The sequence below is a fragment of the Aspergillus mulundensis genome (genome assembly GCF_003369625.1).
Source record: "Aspergillus mulundensis strain DSM 5745 chromosome Unknown scaffold_1, whole genome shotgun sequence".
NCBI classification, from domain to species: Eukaryota; Fungi; Ascomycota; class Eurotiomycetes; order Eurotiales; family Aspergillaceae; genus Aspergillus; species Aspergillus mulundensis.
In genome coordinates, this window is record NW_020797889.1 from 117,915 (window position 1) to 142,255 (window position 24,341).

General features: G+C 51.2%; 9 protein-coding genes across 9 annotated transcripts; 4 read left to right on the forward strand and 5 right to left on the reverse strand.

Annotated features, from left to right (window-relative positions):
• Positions 1 to 2,299: 2,299 nt before the first annotated feature.
• Positions 2,300 to 3,941, reverse strand: DSM5745_01590 (uncharacterized protein; the record flags this gene model as incomplete). Its single annotated transcript, XM_026743606.1, has 3 exons — positions 2,300 to 2,913; positions 2,982 to 3,741; positions 3,795 to 3,941. 3 exons carry the CDS (start codon positions 3,939 to 3,941, stop codon positions 2,300 to 2,302), a joined length of 1,521 nt encoding a protein of 506 aa, XP_026606769.1.
• Positions 3,942 to 4,337: 396 nt separating this feature from the next.
• On the forward strand, positions 4,338 to 5,606 carry DSM5745_01591 (glucarate dehydratase family protein; the record flags this gene model as incomplete). Its single annotated transcript, XM_026743607.1, has 1 exon — positions 4,338 to 5,606. One exon carries the CDS (start codon positions 4,338 to 4,340, stop codon positions 5,604 to 5,606), a length of 1,269 nt encoding a protein of 422 aa, XP_026606770.1.
• A 549-nt stretch (positions 5,607 to 6,155) lies between these two features.
• On the forward strand, positions 6,156 to 6,961 carry DSM5745_01592 (uncharacterized protein; the record flags this gene model as incomplete). The annotated part of the gene is made up of 4 exons (XM_026743608.1): positions 6,156 to 6,206; positions 6,259 to 6,300; positions 6,360 to 6,761; positions 6,845 to 6,961. The coding sequence occupies 4 exons, from the start codon at positions 6,156 to 6,158 to the stop codon at positions 6,959 to 6,961; spliced, it is 612 nt and encodes a 203-aa protein (XP_026606771.1).
• Positions 6,962 to 7,956: 995 nt separating this feature from the next.
• Positions 7,957 to 8,536, forward strand: DSM5745_01593 (uncharacterized protein; the record flags this gene model as incomplete). The annotated part of the gene is made up of 2 exons (XM_026743609.1): positions 7,957 to 8,182; positions 8,238 to 8,536. 2 exons carry the CDS (start codon positions 7,957 to 7,959, stop codon positions 8,534 to 8,536), a joined length of 525 nt encoding a protein of 174 aa, XP_026606772.1.
• A 1,063-nt stretch (positions 8,537 to 9,599) lies between these two features.
• On the reverse strand, positions 9,600 to 10,304 carry DSM5745_01594 (uncharacterized protein; the record flags this gene model as incomplete). Its single annotated transcript, XM_026743610.1, has 1 exon — positions 9,600 to 10,304. The coding sequence occupies one exon, from the start codon at positions 10,302 to 10,304 to the stop codon at positions 9,600 to 9,602; it is 705 nt and encodes a 234-aa protein (XP_026606773.1).
• Positions 10,305 to 11,411: 1,107 nt separating this feature from the next.
• On the reverse strand, positions 11,412 to 13,445 carry DSM5745_01595 (flavin-containing monooxygenase; the record flags this gene model as incomplete). The annotated part of the gene is made up of 5 exons (XM_026743611.1): positions 11,412 to 11,893; positions 11,963 to 12,466; positions 12,526 to 12,824; positions 12,872 to 13,090; positions 13,153 to 13,445. The coding sequence occupies 5 exons, from the start codon at positions 13,443 to 13,445 to the stop codon at positions 11,412 to 11,414; spliced, it is 1,797 nt and encodes a 598-aa protein (XP_026606774.1).
• A 791-nt stretch (positions 13,446 to 14,236) lies between these two features.
• On the forward strand, positions 14,237 to 15,382 carry DSM5745_01596 (NAD(P)-dependent oxidoreductase; the record flags this gene model as incomplete). Its single annotated transcript, XM_026743612.1, has 4 exons — positions 14,237 to 14,260; positions 14,331 to 14,519; positions 14,586 to 14,923; positions 14,986 to 15,382. 4 exons carry the CDS (start codon positions 14,237 to 14,239, stop codon positions 15,380 to 15,382), a joined length of 948 nt encoding a protein of 315 aa, XP_026606775.1.
• Positions 15,383 to 18,510: 3,128 nt separating this feature from the next.
• DSM5745_01597 (uncharacterized protein) lies at positions 18,511 to 19,773 on the reverse strand (the record flags this gene model as incomplete). The annotated part of the gene is made up of 1 exon (XM_026743613.1): positions 18,511 to 19,773. The coding sequence occupies one exon, from the start codon at positions 19,771 to 19,773 to the stop codon at positions 18,511 to 18,513; it is 1,263 nt and encodes a 420-aa protein (XP_026606776.1).
• A 1,440-nt stretch (positions 19,774 to 21,213) lies between these two features.
• Positions 21,214 to 23,545, reverse strand: DSM5745_01598 (uncharacterized protein; the record flags this gene model as incomplete). The annotated part of the gene is made up of 3 exons (XM_026743614.1): positions 21,214 to 21,968; positions 22,014 to 23,125; positions 23,175 to 23,545. 3 exons carry the CDS (start codon positions 23,543 to 23,545, stop codon positions 21,214 to 21,216), a joined length of 2,238 nt encoding a protein of 745 aa, XP_026606777.1.
• Positions 23,546 to 24,341: the final 796 nt, after the last annotated feature.

Sequence of the window (24,341 nt, forward strand, 5' to 3'; positions counted from 1 at the left end):
TATTTTTTAAAATATTAACCCTTACTATAAATAAATTAATAATTTAAGAGGCGCTTTTTAAATATACCTAAAAAAAACATGTTAATCCTATTATTATAATAGCAAAAGTTATAAAAAATTAAAATATTAATTATTAGCGCCTATAATAATATATAAATAATATAAAACTAGTTTTAAAATATTATAAGCCTAGGAGCTTGCTTAATAACACACAGGAAGCTATTTTCTTAAAGTTTATAAAAAAATAAAATAATATAGGCACTTTAATAACTTTTAGCATGGTTAAAGGTATTATAAAGAAAATTTTTTAATATAGCTATACTAAGGCTAGTTTAAATAGCTTACCATCCCCTAAAATTAGGCCTAACTAGGCATACCACTTTATAAAGTTAAAAAAAAGTTTTTTAAGTTAAAAAAAAAGGTAAAAAAAAAGGCGTGTAAAAAAAATAAAAACCCCGGGGTTATTTTTTACTAGTTTAATAAAGTATACTAGATTATTAAAGCGCATGGTATATAAAATAAAAATATTTATAATATAAATAAAACTAGGTTTTTTATAGGCCAGGGGAGGCGTTTAAAAACTATTTATATATATTATTTTAATTATATTTTTTTTATAAACTTTAAATTAAAGCGCTAGCTTATTATTTTAGTAAAGTATATTTTTATAAGTAGCTATATTTTACTATTACTTATAATTATATTAAAAAAGGTTTTCTTGCTTAAATAAATTACTAAAATAAATTTATTTAATAACTAGCTTATAAATTAAACTATTTTAGGCTATATAAATAAAAAGTGCACTTATAAATAATTTAAGTATTTTACTAAAATTATAAAGGCATGGTAGCAAGGTATATAGTATCTTTTAATTTTTAATTATTATAAAAGTTATATTTCTTACAAGATAACACTGCTTGTAGTAAAAAAAAAGATTATATTACTTTTTTTATTATTATATTTAACTTATCTTTTTTAACCTTTTAATTTAATACCGTTCTAGTAACTAAAAAAGGTTTATATAAATTATATTAATAAGTACTTTTATATTAGGGGTTAATATTATAATAAAGTCCACTTTTTTAATAATATTAAAATAATTAAAAAAATAGCTTATACCAAGCGGGTTATTATATAAGGTTAAATAAAAACTAGCCTTTTTTTACTAAACCTTAACTATATTTTAAAGAGAATTAAAGCGCTAGATTATTTAAAAAGGCCTTTTTTAATGCTTAATACTAAAGGTAAGCGAATTATTAAAAATATTACTAATATTAAGCCTTTAAAAACTTTTAAATTAGCTGCTAAAACCCCTTTAAAAGGTGTAATACTTATAATACTAAAAACTGTTTACTTAACGCGCTGTAATATTAAATTAATTAAAAAATAATATATTAAACTTTTTTACTTTTTAATAATCTAGTGCCTTATTTGCGGGGTACTATATTAATTTAAAAACCTTGCCTTAATAAAAAAGTAACTAGATAAATAACTAGTAAAAAAGTAGAAGCCTTATAATTAAAAACACTTAAAAAAGTAATTTAAAAAAATAACTAACTGCCTTATAGTTAAGAATACAAAGAATTATATTAATAAAAAGGTAAAAAAGTATATTAATAAGCTGTTTAGTAAGCGGGCTGCGGAAAGAATAAAATTAATAAAAAATATACTTTAAATAATAAAAAAAGAGGCTAATAATATACTAGATAAAGTATTATTTATTAAAAATTAAAATAAGCTTATTAAAAACTTTATATAGCTTTATTTTATTAAAATATTATTATTTAAAGGTTTTACTAGTATAATAGTAAATATTAAAATAGCATGCTTAACACGCGTTGGTTCGCGTAGTTTTTAAATTACTAATTTAATATTAGTATAGCTAATTTGCGAATACCTAAGAATTAGCCTTATTTATTTTATTTTATAATAGCTACTGTTTTACCTAAAAAAATAAGTTCTAAATAGCTTCATGTTAATAATTTTTTTATTAAGGTGGTGTATTTATTAGGGTGGAGCTGACCAACCGCCACCAAGGCGGTCGGGCTCAGCGAAGTGACGAGTATGGCATGTATTTCCAGTCTTTACTATTAAGTAGAACCTTTGTCACAAGTTCTTAAGGTGATCTTATCTGTCTGTTGCAACCCTCGCCAAAATATATCTTTTGACAACCAAGCACTACAAAGAACAGCATAACGATAAAAGATTCAATTCATTCTTACCATGCCTATTGACTAACATCCTAACAATGGATAACTTTCCCATACCCAGCCCCATCAACACCCACCACCCCACACCCCTACAAAACATGCTTAAACAGCGGACTCCGATCCCCCAAATCAAACAGCTCCTCCTCAGTATACCTAGCCCTCGCCTCCCCCTCCTCCCTCCTCTTCCTCCGATTCGCAATGATATAACTCCACTCCAGCAGCCCCGCCATAAGCACCCCCGTAACCCCCAGCGCCAAACTAATCCCAAAGCCCGTATAATACTTCGGCTTCTCGCGCTCAAGGTACATAAAACTGCCCAGAATCCCACCAACATTCCCCACGCAATTCATCAGCGCGATCCCGATTGCCCTTCGAGACGCAGGGGCAATGTTATTCGCGTTCCAGGACGCCGCAGCCGCTTGGATCGGGTAGATTCCAATCACGGCCAGCACGACGGAGAAATAGGCGACGCCTTTGTTGGCGGCGAGTTCGCCGTGCAGGCTGATTATCACGGAATAAGCGACGATGATGATCACCATGGGGATCACGACGAAGGGCATGCGCCAGTAGAAGTGATCGGAGAGGCGGGCGAAGCAGACTGCCGAGATGGCGGCGGCGACGTACGGCGGGGCGCTGGTGAGCTGGGCGTTTGTGCGCGAGAAGCCCATGGATTCGGTGATTGTGGGGAGGGTGAATTTGATCCCTGGACATCCATTATTAGTTAGGGCTTGGTTTGGGGAATGGGGAAAAGGGAGGTAGGTGAGTAGGTACCGTAAGAAAGCGCCGACTGCGCAAACAGAAACCACGCCTGCATGTATACCCTCCAGTTCGTCAGCACCATCGTCAGATCCCGCCACTTGAACTTGCGGTCGTCGTCGGCGCGTCCGCCCTGTTTGATGAACATGGAGAGCTCGAGGTACTGGATCTCGTCGGGCTCAAGCCACCGGCTCGAGAGGGCGGGTGTGTCAATGAGGAAGAAGAAACAGGCGACGCCTAGCACGACCGTCGCTAACCCCTCCAGGATGAAAATCCACCTCCACCCCTCATACCCGCCGACGCCGTCCATCTCTGCAATGGCAGCTGCAAGGAGGCCGGAAAATGCACCGCTCAGCGCACTCGCGCAGTAGAAGTAGGAGATCCGCAGCGCGAGGTCTTTCGGCATGTACCAGTACGAGCAGAGGTAGATGGCGCCGGGGAAGAAGCCGGCTTCGAAGATGCCGAGGAGGACGCGCACGGCCATGAGGCTGCCGTAGTTCTTGACGAGTCCGGTGCAGGTCATGATCACGCCCCAGCCGACGACGAGGATGCCGAGGTAGGTTGAGGGGCGCTTGAATTTCTTGAGGAGGACGTTGGAGGGGACTTCGAGGAGGACGTAGGGGATGAAGAAGATGGAGAGGACGGTGTTGTACTGCACGCCGGACATGTGGAGGTCGGTGACCATGCCTTCGATTTTGGCGTTGCCGATGTTGGCGCGGTCGATGTGGGCGGCTAGGTAGAGGAGGGCGAGCATGGGGACGAGGCGGACGTCGACCTACACTGTTAGATACCATCTCCAGGTACTGGGTGGAGGGACCTCAGATTTACCTTGCGGAAGACCTTCTTCCTCTTCTCCTCCGGGTAGTTGGTGTAGAAGTCTGCATCTTCGGGACTCAAGCCCACGACTCGAAAGGTGCCGATCTCGGTGATGGGGCTCTCGATGTGAGAGGGCTTCTCGATGTCCTTCTCAGCCATGACGACTCGGTATGATGTTCTGCCCTCGAGAGAATGACGGTGGCCAGGGTCAAGACGATCAACGGGGCGGGGACAGATATACCCACACTGTCCTCGTTGACAGCTACCCCGGATTGCCAGAGTCCTCCACAGCCAAGCACTACCCCAGGCCATGGCATGTTGGCAACGGATAAGCGGCCAATGACACGCCCAACCGACACGGATACAGCACCCGCGTCCGCAGATCGCTCGGAAAACGTGCATGGCCCTGCTTATCCGGGGTTATCTCCAGTTCCCCGCATTTTTTAACGTTGTTTGCTCTGGATATCCGGAATATTCTCCGGCTCCAGTATATACGTGGCTCAGTGTGTATAGCCTATAGCGCCATGCCGAGCAGCTTACACGCAAAACACCAACATGTCCACAATCAAAGACATCATAATCACCCCCGTAGCCTTCCACGACCCACCCCTCCTCAACAGCGTCGGCGTGCACGAGCCCTTCGCCCTCCGCAGCATCATCGAGGTAATTACAGAAACAACCTACGGCCTCGGCGAGTCCTACGGGGACTCAACGCACCTCGAGCGTCTCCAACGCGCAGCAGAGCTCATAAAATCCTCCGCCCTCTCAATCCACAACACAAACGCAATCTACCAAATATGCGTCGACAGCTTAACCAACGACACAGCCACCGGCGGCGACGGCATGGCAGGGATGGTAACGACCGCCTCCATCGCAGACAAACTCTTCTCGCCGTTTGAGGTCGCCTGCCTTGATATCCAGGGGAAGATGGCCGGTGTCCCGGTCAGCGAGCTACTCGGCGGCCGGGTCCGCGATAATGTCCAGTACTCCGCGTACCTCTTCTACAAATGGGCTGGACATCCTGGGTCGCCGGACGACGAGTTCGGCGAGGCCCTAACGCCGGCTCAACTCGTGGCGCAAGCAAAGAAGATGATAGACGAGTACGGGTTCAAAGCGATAAAGCTGAAGGGCGGCGTCTTCCCACCAGCGCAGGAAGTCGCCGCGATTAAAGCGCTGCACGACGCTTTCCCCGGCATCCCGCTCCGTCTGGACCCCAACGCCGCCTGGACAGTCGAGACCTCGAAGTGGGTTGCGGACGAACTGTCGGGGATAGTCGAGTATCTCGAAGACCCGGCGCCGGAGATCGAAGGCATGGCGGCCGTGGCAAGCGAAGCAAGCATGCCACTCGCGACAAACATGGCCGTCGTGGCATTCGACCACCTCCCGCCCTCGATCCTGCAGAACGCGGTGCAGGTCATACTCTCAGACCACCACTTCTGGGGCGGACTGCGCAAATCGCAGACGCTTGCTTCGATCTGCGCGATTTGGGGGATCAGGCTGTCGATGCACAGTAACAGCCATCTGGGGATTAGTCTTGCGGCCATGACGCACTTGGCGGCTGCGACGCCGAATCTGGATTATGCGTGCGATACGCATTGGCCGTGGAAGAGGCGGGACGAAGATGTTATTGGTGATGGGGCGCTGAGGTGGGTTGATGGGGGCGTTGAGGTGCCGCGGACCCCGGGGTTGGGGGTTGAGCTTGACCGGGAGAAACTGGGGAGATTGCATCGGCAGTACCTTGAGTGTGGGATTCGGAAGAGGGATGATACGTCGTATATGAGGCGGTTTGAGCCGGAGTTTGATGCGAGGATACCGAGGTGGTAGACGGCAGCGATAGTATGGTAGTATATGCCAGCTTGAAACAATATAACTGATAACTAAGCCAGTAACTTGCTATTGACCTATCATTTATGTTTACTTTGAAAAAAGAACTGGGGAAATCGTCTACCGATCCAAAATTCAGCGATCGCTCTCCCTTCTTGATTCCAGACACTCCGCTGCACTGCCCTGTAGCCCTAATTTCGAGTATTGGCCATGGGCACCACCAATAAAACCAAGGCCACTCGATGAAACAATTGGCAGATGTCGATGACAGCCCAGGTAATCAGGGATCGTCATCGACGACCCTTGAAACATACCAGGCTTGCTTCAAAAATTCGGCAGATCGACTCATGTTTCAGAATCGACTCGAGCCTGGCCTCGGCAGCGCTCATGTGCCGGCGATCAGGGTATAAAACCACGACATCTGGCACTTTGGAGATGTCAATCTATTGTATTTACTCTCAATTTAAAGACATCTACTCGCATCTCTATCTCTCTCTCGCATCCTCGGGCTCCCGGAAGTCACTTCTTCATACTACATATACATACAATATGGCCCCATCAGACATCAGCATCCGGAACTTAACCGGCGACTGGGCGATCGTAAGCCCCTTAAGATCCCCCAAATGCCAAACGCAGGTCTAATGCTTGACAGGACAAGACAAAATCAAAGAACATCGACGGCGCGCTCAAACTGGTACACTCCCTTTCCCTTTCCACACCTACAGTCCAACCAACTAACAACGAAACAAACAGCAAGGCATCGGCTGGCTCCGCCGCAAAGCCGTAACATCGGGCACCATCACGCTCAAAACCACACACTCGGATAACAGCCTGATGATGCAGCAAGGCCTGCGCGGGATCTTCCCAGGCGTCGAGCAGACCCGCTCCCTAGACTGGAGCGAGCACGAGCACGTCGACGCCGTGTCCGGGGCTGCGATCAAAGTGCGCAGTCGGTTTGTGCCGGGTGTTTTGGAGGGGGAGAAGGTCAAGCCTGTTTTGCAGGTTGAGACCCCGACGGCGACAGGGAAGAGGGGTGAGGTTGAGGAGTACCTTGGTGCTGCGGTTTCTGCGCCGGGTCAGAGTGATGAGACGAGGGAGAAGGCGTTTGTGCAGGATTTTATTGTTTGTGAGAGTGGGGGGTGGACGGCGGAGCAGGTGAGTTCCAGGCTTCCAGCCCTGCTTGTGGCACCTGCAGGTCCTTGGTGGAGATGAGAAGGGTGATGCTGACTTAGGGCTAGATCTGGGCCGTCGAGACTATCGGGGATGGACTGTTTCTGACGTGCAGGGCTGTTGCGGCGAAGGGGGATGCCATTGAGCAGGCGTATCAGGTGTATCAGTATGAAGAGCAGAAGTAGAGATTGATGACCATTGAATATTATCATGATTCGGCCAAGTAGTCATTTGCGCTCGATGCCATACTGCTTCATCAACTTACGCATCATCAAAGCCATCCTTACATATGTTAAACATCAATAAAAATAACCAAAACAACCGCATACTGCCGCGTCTGCCAATCCATATCTCAATGTTCAAACCCCAACAATTAAAGAAAACACAATGATAAAAGCAGCAACAGGCACGGACGACCTCTCAATCAGCCCTTTGATCAATGACGGGTCTAGTGCCATGATATGGTACCGTAGTCATCGGCACTCTCAGAAACACTCCTCCAGTAAACGCAACAACAACTTGGCCCACTCTATCCACAAAGGCCGAGGCTCGCTTGGGGAATTTCGAAACCCTCAACGTAATCCTTCTTCCTGGATAGACGTTCTTCGTTCAACCAGGCTAGCCGCGCGCGTGGGATGTGCATTAGGCTCAAACGCAGCGGCTTGCTCTTCTCTCTGGTTCACGGAAGTAGCAGTAGGTAGTGAAACTAATTTTAGCCGTTGATTGAGCGAGGAGTACTGCCAATGGGGAGGTTTCGTGGCCATCGCTCGTTCTTGTCTTGGGGTGGGAAGGTTCCGGCTTGCGCCCTTTCGCTTGAGAGCCCTTCTAACTCGTCAGCTTAGTGTAGCAGTAAGCGCCGTCGATATACAAGGTTAGTAGCAGTGGAGTGCATTCTCATGGAAATAGCAACATACATGCCAAAGGGGGCCGGCGGTTAACTCAAACCACCTGGGTACATAAGCCCAGGCACGGCCCCGTCTCTTTCCCAACTGCATCCTCTGCCTCTGCCTCATCAGTCATTAAACTTCCTCTATATACTCTGAACAGTCAACTGCCCGCTCGAGAATCTTGAACAATTGCAATGTCGGGAGTCCAGCCAAACGTCCAACCCAGTTCCATTCCCTCGCAGGGCCCAGCACAGCCGCGAGCCCCGGCGACCGGGGGCCTGAAAGGCTCCCAAATGTCCGATGACTCGGACGACGAGGAGACGACCTTGTTCCATACGATGGACAGCCTGATAACCGACCATCTGTCGAGCCCGCTATTCACCGAGACCCTTTCTCTCGGCAAGTCGAAGCCGAAGAGCCAAGCGAAAGAGGAGTATAAGGCTGCGGTGCTGGACTTGCACTGGCGAGTCCACTGCCATTATATATGTCTGCTGGGCGAATTAGACACCCCAGCTAGCAGTGAGTGCACGGCCCAGGTTCCTTATCGGTCATTCCATGTGTCTGACATCCACAGAAATACAAACGCACGATCTACTTGTTCTATGTGATGACCTGAAGGTCCTGCTCGCATCCCATCATCCTCAGCAAATGGCAGATGACGCCTACAAGCGAGCCCAGGAGGAAATCGTACAGCTGAAGCAGAGACTAGACGAGTGCTTGATGCCTGGGTATCCCTCGCAAGACGAGGCTGCGAGGATGATATCAGCGGCTGAAAAGTCGATCACGGGCAAGGAGCCTTACAAGTCCGTTCTGAACAGCAAGCCGAAAAAGGAGCGCTCGGGGTCCCGGTGGAAGCCGTGGAAGAAGACTTAGAGAAGATCCGCTGCTTTTCTGCAAGACCTAGGTATCTAGATATATTTTCTTATGTAGAGAACAACAGCCGAGGCCCTTTTATATCCTGCGCTTTGGCATTTGATACGGTAACGTTGAGAAATTGGATATCATACCATATCCTTTAGCTCTATGCTCCGGTTCTTATCCCGGGACAGACTTCTAACCTTGGTTTCAGTACCTCTCTAAAGAACGCCAGATGTGCAGGGGCAGTGAGCATCGACTTCTTGTGGTTCCTTGATCCGTCAAAAATCCTAGAGAACAAGTTTGATGGATGTTCGACACGGCTGGGGGTTGATTTTGGGATGTCATTTTAAAAAGGTAATTGAAAAAGTCTTCGGAGCCTGTTGCTGGCGATATCTTTAGGCAAAGCTGTGCCATTCATTAGGGTTACTTTGGATGGTGGGCGCATACCACCTGCATCTGGGCAACACCCATGCTCGTTCGGTATGATAATGCGAGCCTCAGCCCTAATTTAAATCTTACTACAGGCTCGAGGAGAATACGCCGAACATCCTAGAATACCAGTTGCAAAAGCCCAACCATGGCCCGAATGCACCACCGCAGGCTCCAACAATCCAGGATTGGTAATCCGCCCAGTATAAGTATGGTAGCAGCTTCCTCGTCCCCTTGCACCTTCCTTCCTTTCCCCTCCAAGCATTTTTATGATCTCTTTGACGAGGATCCTTGAGGTTTTCCCCAAGAGTCTTCTCATTGAGCTGTCGTTTAAATGTGAGCGTTTCATCACGGCTTCTACCTTGATGGATCTTAGAAATAGGAGTTGCTCCGTGCCATACTATAGAATCGTGCGGCTTGTTGTGAGCGCTTTACTTTAATATTTTCTATTGGCGGGATACACTACCATAGGTATATACCAGCGGAACGGGTGATTGCGCCAGGGCTGTCCATTATGCTACCTATGAGTATCAACTAACCATGATCACCATTCCAAACCAATCAAATAAACCAAAGATGGCCATGCCCCGTCTACCCATAAACCTACTATAAGAATCAACATGAAAATCAACATAAAGTACCCAACAACCTAGCAATCCCCAATACCCCAGACCAACGCATCCATCATGTTCCAACTAAACCGATCACTCCTATCCGGCCTCAAACTAAACGGCAGCTGATTGGGATCAGGCGCTATGACACTAATCGGGCCCTGAAGCCCATTGCGCTCCCCGCAGCAGGGACATGCCGGCGTGCAATGCCCCCTGGCATTTGCCCATGCTGGCAAATCACACCGAGCCCGCGTGCAGCACTCGCAGGATCGCCCGCAGCATCCACCAGACAGGACACACCTCTCCACGAGCCAGGGAGTCAGATGCCATGTAAACGTCTGAGCATCCGCGCACTGGGTGTGCCATAATGCGCGGAAGATGGCTTTGGATGCGATCGGTTTCTCTGCGTGAGATTTCAAGGAAAGTAGCTGTTCGCAGATCGTCTCGTTGTTTGTCTTTTCGTATCGGGTCATGTGGTATGCTGAGGCTATTTCTGGATCGTAGGGTTCTTGGAGGCCTTTCAACCGCGCGCATTCTTTCTCCAGCCACCCCTGTCGCTGGACTGCGATGTCCAGTGACTCGTGGCAGGAGATGGATAGGGCGAGACTTGCCCATTCGTCGGGTGTCAGGCCGAAGAGCTCGTGTTGCCAGCGGCGGAATCTCTGCGCTTTGGTTTTGTCGGAGATTCGGTCTTCCACGAAGCGGAGGATTTTGACGATGTGCTGTTTCTTTCGAAGGCGCATGGTGAGAGACTGGCGGAGAGTTGAGGTTTGGGTTTGTTGCTGGAATGGGTGTATAAGAGTGTGAAGAGCAGGGCGCAGAGGAACATAGAGAATGAATGAGGAAGAGGGATTCAAGGAGAGGTGTTGAGGTAAGTAGGCCCCGTTGAGTCACAGCATGAACCTTGATAAATCCCACGCGTCATCCGCATGGAAAGTGTCAAGCACTGGAAACTTTGTACCGCAGTGTAGATCCGACTGGGCTGGATTTGCTGTCCGTCACTTTGCCCGGCCCCGTGGTATACCGCAACCTATCTAGGCATTTCATCATCTTTCCAGCTGGAGAATACCATTCTTTTTGCGCACCTCCCTGTTCTAATCTTCGATGATTTCCGCAACTGCATCTGGAAGGAACAACCCTGCCGACAGCGCCAGCTGAATTAAAAGCCCAGGCCTTACAATTGCTATCATAGCAGTTCGATGGTGCAATTGCTGCCTGTGGTGCTCGTTTCAAGTACGTTTGACCCTCGTTCTGCTATCATGGGCACCCTATAACCCCGGCTTATCGTATTTCCTGCATAGCCACGAGCACAGTGTCATCGATGGCACTCTTGCCGCCGGGCCTTTCAGCGCCCGTGGTGATGCCGTACGCCTGGCCACCTTTGGGGCTCCTCCCGATGGCCGGAAATGTATGCTACCTGTCCCATATGATCCTAGGCGGGGTATAGATACAACTGACCACCCTCTCCCCCTGCCGGTTCTGCCGACAGCACCGGCCGTCAACAAGAGCCCTCGGCCTCGGCCCGCGCAGCTTCCTCCGAGTGCCTTTTGGGAAGGTCCTGGATGGACTGCAGTTGTCGGTTGATTTTGCATAATGGAAGGGGACGCGTTGTTTGGGATTTGGACAGGAAGAGCTGCCACGACTGTATATATTATTTTCATAATTATACCCTGGAATGAATAAGGCCGGATAAGAATATTCTGTTTAGTTCGGATATCGTAGGTGCGTTGATCTAGCCAGCGGCGATGGTTTGTCGACGCCTTCACCAGTGCTAGATAGGTACCAATACCATAGGGTATGTTGCCCTAACTGGCCATACTACCCTACCATCCACAAGTAACAAACCACCGCTACTGCACCATAAACTCCGCAAACCGCTCATCCCTCAACTCCTCAACCGGCTGCCGATCCACCCCATCAACGAAGCCCAAATACCACGTCAAATCCCTCCCATCACCCACCGTCTCCCGCTCCGCAAACCCATTCCCCAGATACGCGAATCGATTCCCAGCAACATACGTAAGCTCATAGTCCTCCCAGCGCGGCTCCCTCATCGTCTCAAAGAAGTGGATCCGCGACCCCGGCCACATCATGATCTCGCCGTCGACCGTGCCGCCCTTGAACCACGAGCGACAGGGCGAGTTCCACGCCGTCCGCGGGAGGAATGTACGTCTGTGCAGCGCGAAGTCGGATACGGCGCTGGCCTTGACGCAGAAAGTGGAGATGGATTCCTGCGCCAGCTTGCGCAGCATGAGCATGAAGTGCCGCGAGAGGGTCTCGGTTATGGGGAGGAAGCTGCCGTGCCCGTAGGGGCCGTAGGGGCCGTTGAAGACTGCCACCAGACTCGTCAATAACCTGCCTCTGTACAGCCGAGGGAGAGTGGGAGGGAAAGAAGACGTACTCAGGTAATTTGGAAACCCCTCCACCGCAATAGAGAGATACGTGCTGGGCCTCTCCTTCCACTCCTCCGCTAGACTCCGTCCATCGCGCCCGATGGTCGGGTACGCCGGTTTCCAGCTGACGTCGAACCCGGTCGCGCAGACGATAACGTCCACCTCATGTTCAACCCCGTCCGCTGTCCTAATCCCCTTGGGCGTAATCTGCTCGATCGTCTGTGAGACAACGGACACGTTATCCTCGCACAGGGCCTCGAGGTACCCCGCGCCCGGCGTCGGCCGCCGACACCCAACGGCGAAGTTTGTTGGGATGAGCAGGTCGGCGAGATGCGGTTTCTTAGCCAGACGAGTCCGCATGTCTTTTTCAGCGGCGGCGCGGGCGTCGGCTTGCTCTTTTGAGCCGTTGAGGATGAAGCGGAAGCGGGAGTTGAGTTCGGACTCGATCTTCTTGCGGTACAGCAGGTATTTGTGCGGGTCGGTGCGCAGGATGTGTTTTTGCTCGGGGGTGTCTGGATGAGCAGCCGGTGAGTTAGGGCTGAGTTTGTATGATAGGGTATTGGGAGGGTACATTTGAAGTTGGTGCCTCCTTTGCCCGCGAAGCGTTGGCCGAAGCTTGCTGTTACCCAGGACTGGCTGCGGATGAAGCACTTGAGGGATCCGACAACTATGCTCGTTAGATATCGATCATTCGGAAGAGAAGATGGCGTACTTGGCTGGATGTTCGGCACAATCTGCACAGCTGAGGACCCAGACCCAATGACTGCCACCCTCTTGCCCTCGAGCTGGATGCTGTCGTCCCAGTTGGCGCTGTGCAGCATCGGGCCTGCGAATGTCTCGCGGCCTGGAATGGCTGGCCACTTCCATTTGCTGTGACAATCAGCATCTCGATCTGATGGATATGCGTAGAGACTCACTTCAGCACGCCACCAGCGTTGATCAGGATATGCGCCTGGTCCTCAAAGACCTCGCCCTTCGCCGGCCCATCCAACCTCTCAATCTTAACCTTCCACTGACTATCCTCCTCATTCCACCTCGCATCAACGACCTTCGAGCTAAGCCGCATATACTTCATAAGCCCGTGCTCCTCCGCAACAGTCTTGAAGTACCGCAGGATCTCAGGGGCGGAGGAGTAGCTACCATATCACAAGCACGCATCAGTCCCATCCCATCTCCTTCTATTTCAAAGCAGACTTACAAACAACTCCACTCCGCACTCGGCGCCCACGAAAACTGATAATTGACACTGGGAATATCACACCCACACCCCGGGTATCTGTTCTCGAACCACGTGCCCCCGATCGACGGGTTCTTGTCGTAGCAGACGAGGTCCAGGTCCAGGGCGGTGTTTGTGTCGACCTCGTGCGCGAAGTTGATTGCGCTGGCGCCGCAGCCGATCACGATGATGCGCAGGTTGCGCCCGGTGCGCGCGGGCTGTTCCATTATGCTGTATGCCCCGCCAGAGGGGGTCGGGAGGCCGAGTGAGCCCATGGTTGTCTTTGTGGTGATTGTGTCTTGGGAGAGCTGGGGTAAGCTAGGCGTTTCTTTTGGCTGGGTTGGATGAAGGCAGGATGCTTAACTTTTGTATAAGGTCTCGTGTCTATGGCTCTATGTTGTGGCTCGGACGTTGGAGTTGGAGTTGGAGAGATGCCTGCTAGGTGCCCGGTGGAGCTCCACCGGTGCGTCTCTGGACAGGACCTCCCTTGTCATGTGGATGGCCGATGATGATCAATCCAATCATGATAAGAACCCTCTAATCTGTTATTAGGGATGTTAAATGACAAATGTCATGTCGTATTTGTCCGCCTATATGTCCGACAAGGGTTGACACAAAGTAATTGGACATGTCCGATCGGCTCCCCACCTTCCCAAAAGAGAGCTGCTTTTGTGAGTTTGTAAGCTACTAGGCCATAAAGAGAAATTTTAGGTAGATTTAAACTATTTTAGGACTAGCTTTACCCACCTAATCACGTGTGTGTTAATACGGGTTGACATAAAAAACATGGACATTGTCGACAGATTGACATAGTGGAGAAGATGTCGACATTTTAACATCCCTATCTGTTATTGACTTATTTCCGCTTATCATCCCCGCAGTGGACATGCGGTGGACAGTTGGAGAGTGAGACAGCCAAACCCTAAGATGGAGCTCCACCGTCGATATTGTCCGATTCGCCGCGATACCATCATCTGACAATCTTAATAACCGTTACGTCGTACAGCAGATGCATTATCTCCTCATCGTCGTGGTGTATGACATTAATCCAACTCAATCCATCCACATGCCTCCTAAACAGCTCGGCTGGGTACGTGCCCTAACCCAGACATCCGTGTTGACGCATAGCTAGACTAAGCGCATCCTAATGTATTTGACAGTTCGGCCTCGGCTCCATGGGCCTAGGCATGGCCCTGAACCTGCAGAAATACCTGGACGCCAACGGCCTCCCTCCACTGCACTACAGTAACCGCAGCTTATCCAAGGGCCAAGCTCTGCAAGATGCAGGCGGCATTCCCAAAGACGACTTTGAGAGCGTCGTGCAAGACTGTGATATCATATTCACAATGGTAAGTAGACATTCATCAAGCTATCCTTGTATTACAAGGTAGGTAGGAGTGCACTAACGAGACCAGATATCCAACGACGCCGTCCTAGCCACCCTCCTCGACAAAGCCCTAACCACGTCCTCCACGTCCTCCCTCGCCGGCAAAATCTTCATCGACGCATCGACCGTACACCCCGATACCTCCGCTACATCTGCAGGGCATCTAAAAGCGCAAGGCGCAACATTCATCGCCGCGCCCGTCTTCGGCGCCAGCCCCGTCGCCGCAGCAGGGAAGCTCATTTTCGCTATGGCCGGTCCGTCAGATGCCGTAGCGGCAGTCAGACCGTATATCCTCGATGTCATGGGCCGCAGTATCATAGACATGGGCGCGGATGTGCGGAAGTCCAGTTTGCTGAAGATCTGCGGGTCCGTACTCCTCTCCCTCCCTCTATCTCCATCTCCGCCAGAGCCCTAACCACCGACGGCAGAAACATCCTCGTAATAAGCTTCATGGAAGTCCTGTCTGAATCGCACGTCTTCGCCGAAAAGACCGGGTTGGGAACAACCCTTCTCCAAGACTTCATCGCCAACATGTTTGGCCCCGTGCTGGAGAGCTACTCCGAGCGCATCACCAGTGGCGCCTATGCGCCTCCCCCTGACGTCGCGCCCGGTTTTGCGGCCGCGCTCGCGTGCAAGGATATGGGGCACGCGCTTGGTATTGCGGAGGATCATGGGACGACGCTGCCGACTGTGGAAACGGCGCTGGGCAGATTAAGGAGGGCGAGGGAGACGGCGGGGGAGTGGATTGATAGTGCGGCGGTTTATGGGACGGCGAGGGAGGAGGCCGGGTTGGGGTTTTGGAGTGAGCGGTGTACGAGGGAATGAATATATCATATGGTATGGTAGTCTTAAGAGGTTGTTTTTGTTTGTCTCACAGTCTCCCAGCTTGTCCCGACCATGGACGGCGTAGATAACTCCAGCTCCCTGTGGAGCTCCACACAGGAACAACAATCCCAAACAAGATATAAGACATGCCTTCCAATAAGAGAGAGGTCATGTTTGGCCTTTTACTCTTTCCAAATCATCCTTCCAACCATGTCCCGCCCACCTTCCACGCCCAGGCCCGGCATCTACATCCCCATCCTCCCCTCCGCCCAGTCCACCTCCGACACAGCCTCAACCCTCCTCCATATACAGCGCCTCCTAGACACCAAACCCCAAATAACCGGTCTAATCCTGCACGGCAACCCCAACGAACCCCCTCACCTCTCCCACCCGCAGCGCCTGTCCCTAATCCGCACCCTACGCTCACATTGCTCCCGCCAGATGCAGATAGTATCCGCATGCGGCGCCCCGAGTGTGCAGGCGACACTGGAGCATATAGCTGAGATGAAAGACGCCAGCGCAGACTATGCACTTATCCTCCCGCCGCGGTACTGGGCGCCGTCTGCTCCTGCTGCTGGGGGTACGGTGCAGAGTTTTCTGGATGGTGTGGCGAGGTCTTCGAGTCTGCCGGTTGTGGTCTTTAATTTTCCGGGTGTTTTGGGGGGGATTGATATATTGGATGAGTATGTTATTAGTCCGGTGCCGGAGGCTGCTCCTAGGGTTGTAGGGTGGGTTCCTGAGAGGAAGGGCGGCGGTGATGGTGGTGGGCGGAAGGGGATAGTTGCTGTTCTATCACCAGGACGCCGAGAGGATGGGTTGGCAAACTATGATGGAAAAGACGGGCATGGTCGAAGAACTGGGAAGGTGCTTTGGGTACAGTCAGGGGGGTTGAGGTGAGGAGAAAGGGGGAACCTAGAGAGTGATAAAGATACCCAACATGCATTCTCGCTCGAATTCCTAGCTCTGACGATAGCGTAATATCAAAGTAGATGTTTACTTGACATACCGAAAATGCAACTGCTCGAAATCCGTCAGATCCATAAACTTCTCCCTCTCAACCCTCTCTCTCATCTCCTCAGTATCCAGTCCCATCCCATCCTCCTGCTGAATACGATCCCTCCTCCGATTCTCCCAAACATTAACCACCCTCAGCGCAACCAGCAAGAGCGCACTAACCCCATACATAACAGCCACGACCGTCTTCCCCCTCTTATACTCCGGCGCATCGTCCGCCCGGAACGTCTGCGGCCCAATCCAGTTCCCCGCGGCATACGCCACAATCTGCAGCCCGTTCACGGTGACTTTCTTCGTGTACCCGAGCGTATTGTTCGAGATGGCCGTCATCATGAGGCCCCATGCCGCGCCGGCCACGCTGATCATGTAGTATCCCAGGAGCAGCGCGCCTGTTTTGTCCTGCGGGACGGCGATCATGAGGATGGCGCCGATCAGGGCGACGAGGATAGCAAGGAAGGCCATGAGGGTGCGGTCCATGAACTTGTCTGAGAGTGTGGTGAAGAGGAGTTTACCGCCGATGTCAAAGACACCGGCGGGTGCACCGAGGAGGAGAGAAAGGCGGTCGTTGAACCCGAATGATTTGATGACCAGCGACCCAAAGGTCGTGATTCCGCCGTTGGGTATGTTCATGATCAGACTGAAGAGTACGTAGATGTATGTTCGGGGATCTTTGAACGCCTCGCGGAACTGGGCCCACTTCCAGACACTGCTGCCCAGGCCCTGGTAGTTATCGCGGATTCGCTCAATGGCGACTAGTTTCTGACGCTCAGAAAGGAATTTCGCATTTGTTTGGTTGTCTGGTAGATACCAGAAGTATAGCGCTCCTGTTAGCACGGTCAGGAGGCCGAGGATGAGGAAGAGGATGCGCCATGCGGCAAGGTGGGCATTCTGAATGGCGGACAGGCCGTACCCAATCACGGCCATTAGAATGAGGGCAACTCCGTTGCAGGACAGMCAGTATCCCATCCTTCGTCCTTGCTCGCCTTGTCGATACCACATGGATGTGATGAGCACAAAGGCCGGCGTCACGGTTGCTTCGAACGCCCCTAGGAAGAACCGGCACGCCAAGAGACCAGCGTAGTTTGTGGCAGCCGCGTGGCAAGTCAAAGCAATGCCCCAGAAGAAGATGTTGATTGCTGTGTATCGGCCTACGGGAAGGCGTCGGAAGAGGTACGTGGTTGGGAACCTGCATCTATCAGTCATTACACACTTCTGGCATGATTCGGATTCTTACTCCCAAGCAAGGTATCCCGCATAAAAGATACTCGACACCCAGCTATACTGGTTCCCGACCAGGTTTGTGTCGGTCCGGATGCCCATCAACGATGCATAGTTGAGGGTTGTCTTGTCGGCAAACTGGACCATGTACACCCAGCACATGAGCGGGAGCATGTGCGCGTCGATGCGGCGGAGGACACTCTTCTCTTCTTCCGGGGTAAAGGAGACAATGGCGCCGCCGGTTAGGCGGAGAGCTGGATCAATGTCTTTGCTGTTGGTGTCGAGGACTTCGCCTTTGGAGACGTCCATATTGGAGGCCTCCATGCTTGCTACCTCATTGGGCTTGTCCATTTTGGTATGAAAGACAAGATTATGATGAGAGAGTGAAAAGCTGAAGTAAACAAAATGGGTCGTGGAATGCAGCTATAAATACTGCACTCTTATCTCCATTCAATATGCGAAAAACCGGCGCACTGACTCGACAGCTGTCCTATCAATCCAAGAGCACCAGAAGTATCTATTGCCAGAGATAAACCCTAACAGCGCAGCCCAGGATTACCGGCACCAGCCCATAGCACCTAGGAGTGGGCAAAATTTCCCCAGGTCCGTACCTCTGTGGCTGTAACGCGGGGGACTGTCGGCTTAGCAAATGGCCTCCAAGTCCAAGCCCAACCGACTCTTATCTTTGCTGGTCCACTCAGTCCACCAAAATGTGGAGTATGACTTACCGCAGTCCACCTCCACCTCCACCTCCACAGATAGTCATTGCACTGATTAGGGTTATTTGTCTGCGGACAGTGTCAGGTGGGGCATGCTGCGCTTTCAGAGGACTAATCGGGCATGTCCGGCAAGCATCCTCATGCTGAAGTAGATCAGATCGAAGCGGGGCATCCCATTCAAGCGAGTGCAGTCGTCGTTTGCGGGGTGGCCAGTATCTCATCAATGACCGTTGCCATAGAGAGCCCAATTCCCCAGGCAGACCTGGCCCTGCAGATCTTCAATAGCAAGGAAACGAAGAGAAACTCGCCTTGCTCAAGCAGGCTGACAAAGGCATGACGCTCAGTCGACCATATTCGAGGATCTCTTTCGTTGATCCCATCAAGACCCAGAATCGAATCCATAAGAGTGTTGAAGATCAGCATGCATGGCTCTGAGGTCCGGGGAAGTTCGTTAAAGGTATCCAAGTGGGCTTGGATGTCCTGCCCCGCTCGCTTCAGCGCGCTCCATATGCACAGGAGGATTCCGTAGCTGCATGCGGTTACCCAGGGCGCTTCGCGAGTGGCTCCATCTCCTTCCTCGCCATTTATCCGGGATAGGACACTTGCCAAATCGTTGAGGACAGCCAAGACCCCTTCGTCACCCCACAAATGGGGTTTCAAGAGCGGGGCTGATCTTCTGACGGAGACGTAATTCCCAAGGGTAAGGTGAGTTGAAGTGGCCAGACCTGCGATGACGCTGTTGTCCACTATCCCGCCTATGAGAAGGTGGTCAGGCCTGCAGAGACTGATCTTGACAGAACAGTGAAGAATCTCGATCGTTCGCCAGAGTAAGAATTGAGGGTTGTCGAGAGTGTAAGCTTGGTCTTTCACGATCTTTGCAATTGCTCGCATCGCGGTGTATATTTGTTTGTTTTGGTGCTGGGTAAGGATGTGGAAGGCGGACGGGTCCGAAGGGCTCGGTGGTAGTTGGTAATAGCATCGAGTGAAGTCTCGCACCAAGGCACTGATATTCGCGAGTATACATAGTATGGAGAACGGAGATGAAGTAAGAGCAGCAACGAGCTGAGGGCTAGCCGGTTCGGTCATGAGCTGCTGTGTAGCTATCGAAAGGGACGCGGTCGAGATACCGCGAGGCCCGTAGAAGTAGCTTTCTGGCACAAAGCCAAAATGTTCGATAACTCGCTGCTGCCATATTTGCGGGTCTTTTGCGTCCCAGAGGTTGCTTGGAAAAGGCAGTTCCCATCCGAACTCCATAGGTGAGATAAGGAGGCGCATGTTGGCAGGGAGAAATAAATGAGAGTCTATGAATACAAGCGCGTATAGGGACAGTTTCAGCGATTCTGTGCTGATATAGCACATCCATCGAGTATACGGCGTTTTTGCGTCGTCATGCGAAGCGTTCGACTCTCCTTGCGCTTCCCAGGGCAGTGAATCTGGCATCGTGATTCCTTGCCGGAGTAGCCCGAGCTCGCGAACGGCCTATTATTGAGTCAGCCGGGCCATGGTCCGTGAGGGAGAACCGTACATCGACTATTGTCCGCATCATGCGTTTTGACTCTTCGAAGTCCAGCGTATCCTTGAGGTATGCTCCGTAAATGACGTGAAGAAGCCATGCCTGCAGTACCCAGGTTTTTCGAAACTCGCTGTAATCAGACGCGACCTAAAATAAGGCTTCAATTAGCCTCCAATCCAGCTTTGAAGATAAAGTGACCAACTAGACTTTGAAGTTCCCTGTTTCCGCTTCTCCAAATTTCCCGTCGCCAGTGCGCATCTGCGTCCGAGTCTACCGCATCCTGCCGCGCGTACAAGCTCCCTATGACGGTTATGATACTGACCAACAGTCTAGGCGCCGAGGATAGAGCAAACGTTGGTCGGTGTAGCAATGGGAAGGATGGATGAAAGTGCTCGAAGTATGCTTTTATGTGTAATGCAGTGCTCTCTCCATGCTCTCTGGAAATTGTCAGGACTTCAGTACTAAACGATGTTGCTTGAGCTGGACAAACATTGATGAAGGAGACCCAGAGTATGCTTGCGATATGTCAGTGGCAAAGGTAGCTTGCTCTGCCTGCCAGGAATCTCCTGCTTCGAGAGAGACATTTGGCAGCGGGGCTAAATCTGTCATCGCTAGGCGCGTAGTTTCCTGATTTCCTGGTTGCCGCTCGTCTTTCAGAGAAGCTAGTAGTCTGCAACGGGTACCGTGCCTCTTATATACGTCGCTGTAATCTGTCAGGCGGAGTAGTTGTACACTGGGAAAAGACTCGCCTTCGTGAAAAGCGCGCGCGGCACCCCGCACACTCAAAGCTCTTACGAGAGCTGCCACCATGTCCTTGTCTAGTGAGCGCCGTTTGACACTTGTTTCAAAATTCCGCTGTAGCTTGACTTACGCGCACGCTTATGTCTTTGGAGGTTTTCCTTCCGTTATCAGCTGGAGGTAAACAGGTCGGACGGTTCGGCTTACACTCCGCGTAAATGATTTGGAACACTCGCTGCATGTGAACGGGCGATAAGCGGCCGAGTCACCGGAAGTGTCTGCCATTTTTGAAGGCTGAATTGAGTCAGAATGAGTAGTCGGCCTGAGAGGCGTTATGTTTGTCTCCAACTGGATTGGTGGTGTTGGAGATATATTCTGATCACGTGCTGGCGACTTGATGCATTACGGGCTTCCTCTATTGTCCGCATATTTGCAGCAAGGTCAAGACCACTCTACTCAGGATGACGATGCATACGGTGGCAGTTTCGCTAAGTGATGTCATTTGAGTGATGTTCTAAACCGCCGTCATGTAATGATAAGCACAAGAAGGATAAGTACAGGTATTAATAGTAGGATATCAAACAGCACGCTCAATCGTGAGTCATACAGCACATAAACAACATAGACCCTCAGAGACGTGCGGTTGGTAGCTCCATCGACTTGGCAATCTTTCGACTCAGATGGTCCGCAATGGCCATGTTGGTCACCATGGGGTTGACGCCGCTGGCGCTCGGGAAGATCGACGCGTCGACCACATACAGCCCCTTGGTACCCCAGACCTGACCATCCGCATCGACGACGCTGTAACGTGGTGACGAGCCCATCCGGCAACTTCCCATCTGGTGTGCGCTGGCCCACATGACCCTGTCCGATGTCTTTGGTGCCTTCCGTCGGAGTTCCTCTATCCATGACTGGAACGCTGGCTCGTTGACCCCAAGGGGAGAATCGATTGAATCGTCGGCTGGCCGGACGAATGGCGGCATGTCACGGTACGATGTGTGAATCTCCCTAGCACCTGAGATATATGCAATCTTCGCGCTAGCAATCAGACCCTCGATCATATGATTGCGATCAAAGTGGGAAACGCTATAGTCGATTCGCACTCGGCCGTCGTTGGGGTCCGGGTACACCCGCCCAGGGTCTCGCTCTCGTACAAGAGTGATGAAGCCGGCCGAGCGAGGTAACTTGGCGGCCTGGAGCTTGAAGTCTAGTCCATCACGCCAGGTGAAGATGGGAAGTATCGCTGCCGGAAGCATGGATAAAGCCTCGAGCTTAAAACCGTGGCCTTGGCCATCCATGTCCTCAAACTCATTGACAGCCGCGGTCAAGCAAGCCCCTTCCCATGGACGGATCTCTTCGTCGAAGACGGCATGCGCAATGGCAACTATACGATGTTAGTGAAGATTGTGGACGGAGGAGATAGACTTACCTGGATGCAAGTAAAGGTTTCGCCCAATGTTCGAGTTCTTGATGCCACTTCGTATGAGCAGGAGCGGGCTATGCAGTGAGCCGCCGGCGACCACGACTTTCTTAGCCCTGATGATGATTTTCCGCTTGACAGCGCCGAGTCCAGAAACACCAAAGTGTGCATCACGGGAAATCCATGTGCCAAGGACACCAGAGGCGACCTTTCCAGCCTTCTTCTTGGAAAAGAGGACCCGATCCACATTGAAGCCTTCAATGAACGTCGCGCCCGCGTTGGCGGCATCAACGAGATAAGTCTCGATAGGACCCTTTTTGCCGCCGGTATGGCAGCCCAGTGTGCAATGTCCACAGTAATGCGTCGAGCCGCCGGTGTTCTGCGGGACCGCCTTGGCAGCATATCCTAGTTTTCGAGAGCCCTCGAGGATCATGCGATTAGCCTTGTTGTGGTTGATATAATCGGCACTGACTCCCATCCGTTGACAGACACGGTCAAGGCTATTCTGGAACTCCATGGAAGTGAAGAACGGCAGACCTCGGTTGGCCCATTCGCGGCGGACGTAGCCTTGGGTTTGGAGCGACGCGGACCAGTTGACGGTGCCACCACCACCCCAAGTAGAGCCAAAGAGTACACCCATCGACCCTTCGTCGTTGGTGACGGAGCCAGCATTCTCGAACAGATTGTTGAAGCCCTCGTTTGGCTTCATGGGGAAGTGCTGGGTGGTGAACGAATAGCCCTTGTCCACCACAATAACTCTCTTGCCGGCTTCTGCGAGGTTCTTGGCTGTGACGCTGCCACCGCAGCCACTTCCGATGACAAGCACATCTGTTTCGATCATCTCGGGCTTTTGTCCGGGGGGGAATTGCAAGAACTCGAACTGGAAGCCGTTTTGCGGAGATCCATGGATGGGAACGAGGGGAACACCGAGTGTCGGATAGAGGGCAGGGCTGAACACTACCCACATCTTCTTGAACATAGCAGTGAGTCCACGATATACCATCCGCACGGGAGGTAATCGCGAGTCGGCCCAGGCTTGGAAGATCTGCTCTCGAACGTAAAATGGTTGGTCTTGGATGGGGATCATCGAGCCCGTCAGGAGTAGAGAGCCCGCTTTCGTGCTACACAATCAGTCAGCAGGCGTATATTGTTAGGCGTGGAAGAATATACTTCAAAGCAGTGAGGATCATGCTCAGCCCATTTCGTCCTTCCAGGTGGACATGCTGCGTGAAGAGGCGTTGGAGTGCTTGGCGAACGTCCGGAATGGAGGTCAGGTTCTCCTCCAAGTACTGTGTGGCAAGGGTATCTGCATCGGGACTGCGGATCGATTCCTTGAGGGTTTCAAGCGCGGCATCCAGCTTCGCCTGCGGTACGACCTTGGTAGCGCGCGACTTGCGGGACCTGGGACCGCGCACAGACGGTATGACGGTATCGGCCAGGGATAAGAGTGTTTTCCATTGCAAATCGTTGAACACCTGCTCGTTGGAAACGGGGGTAAGCGGAGCAACCAGAGGCGTGAACGAAACGAAGTGCTCAGCCATTGCGACGACAATGGCGACAGCTCGGCTACTGAGCCAGTGTAAGGATAGTCAACGAGAGTCGGGAGAAGAATAGTGGCGAGAACTCCTCACAAAGAAGACGCTGTGGGAGAGGAGGCAGCAAGTGAGGGAAAGGAAAATTGATATACGGCAGCGGAGATCGTCAACAGGGCGGAGAGCGCCTTCCCCGGAATGACGGAGCTTCGAAGCAGGAGGGGCTGGCAAGGGTGGAGGTCGAGGCAGGAACGATCCAGAAGCGGCAGTCTTTGCGAATTGCCAACACCAGACAAGCAATACGACTACGCCCGGTACAGTACTTCAAGTCTGAGCCAACTGTCCTGATGAGAGCTTCCCCCCAGTTTCAACCAATTATGCGCGATTTGAGACTCGAGACTCGAAGGAAACCGAGGAGGAGGGGGTCTGGGACCACATGGCCGATCAACCGAGGCAGGTCCACCGTTAGAACAAGGGATTGAGGTCAGGCCATTTCTGTCCCGTCCAGTTATATCATGGGTCTCGCGTACTGTATCGAATTCGAAGACACTAACAGAGCAGACGGCCTAGTTGACGCTGGGATTAGTGGAATGAGTGAGATGCGGGGAAGGAGAGTAATCAATTCCATACCGTACGGAGTACCTACAGCGTCGGACAGCCGAGCAACGCCGGGCCCATGTGCAACTGCAGCGACTGTGAGGTTGTCCATCCTGGGGCCCTTGTCGTCGAGTCGACACCGTCGCCTTTGTTCGACTTAATTTGAGGTCCTCGATCTCAGTTGCGGAGATGATCCGAGCGGCCGATG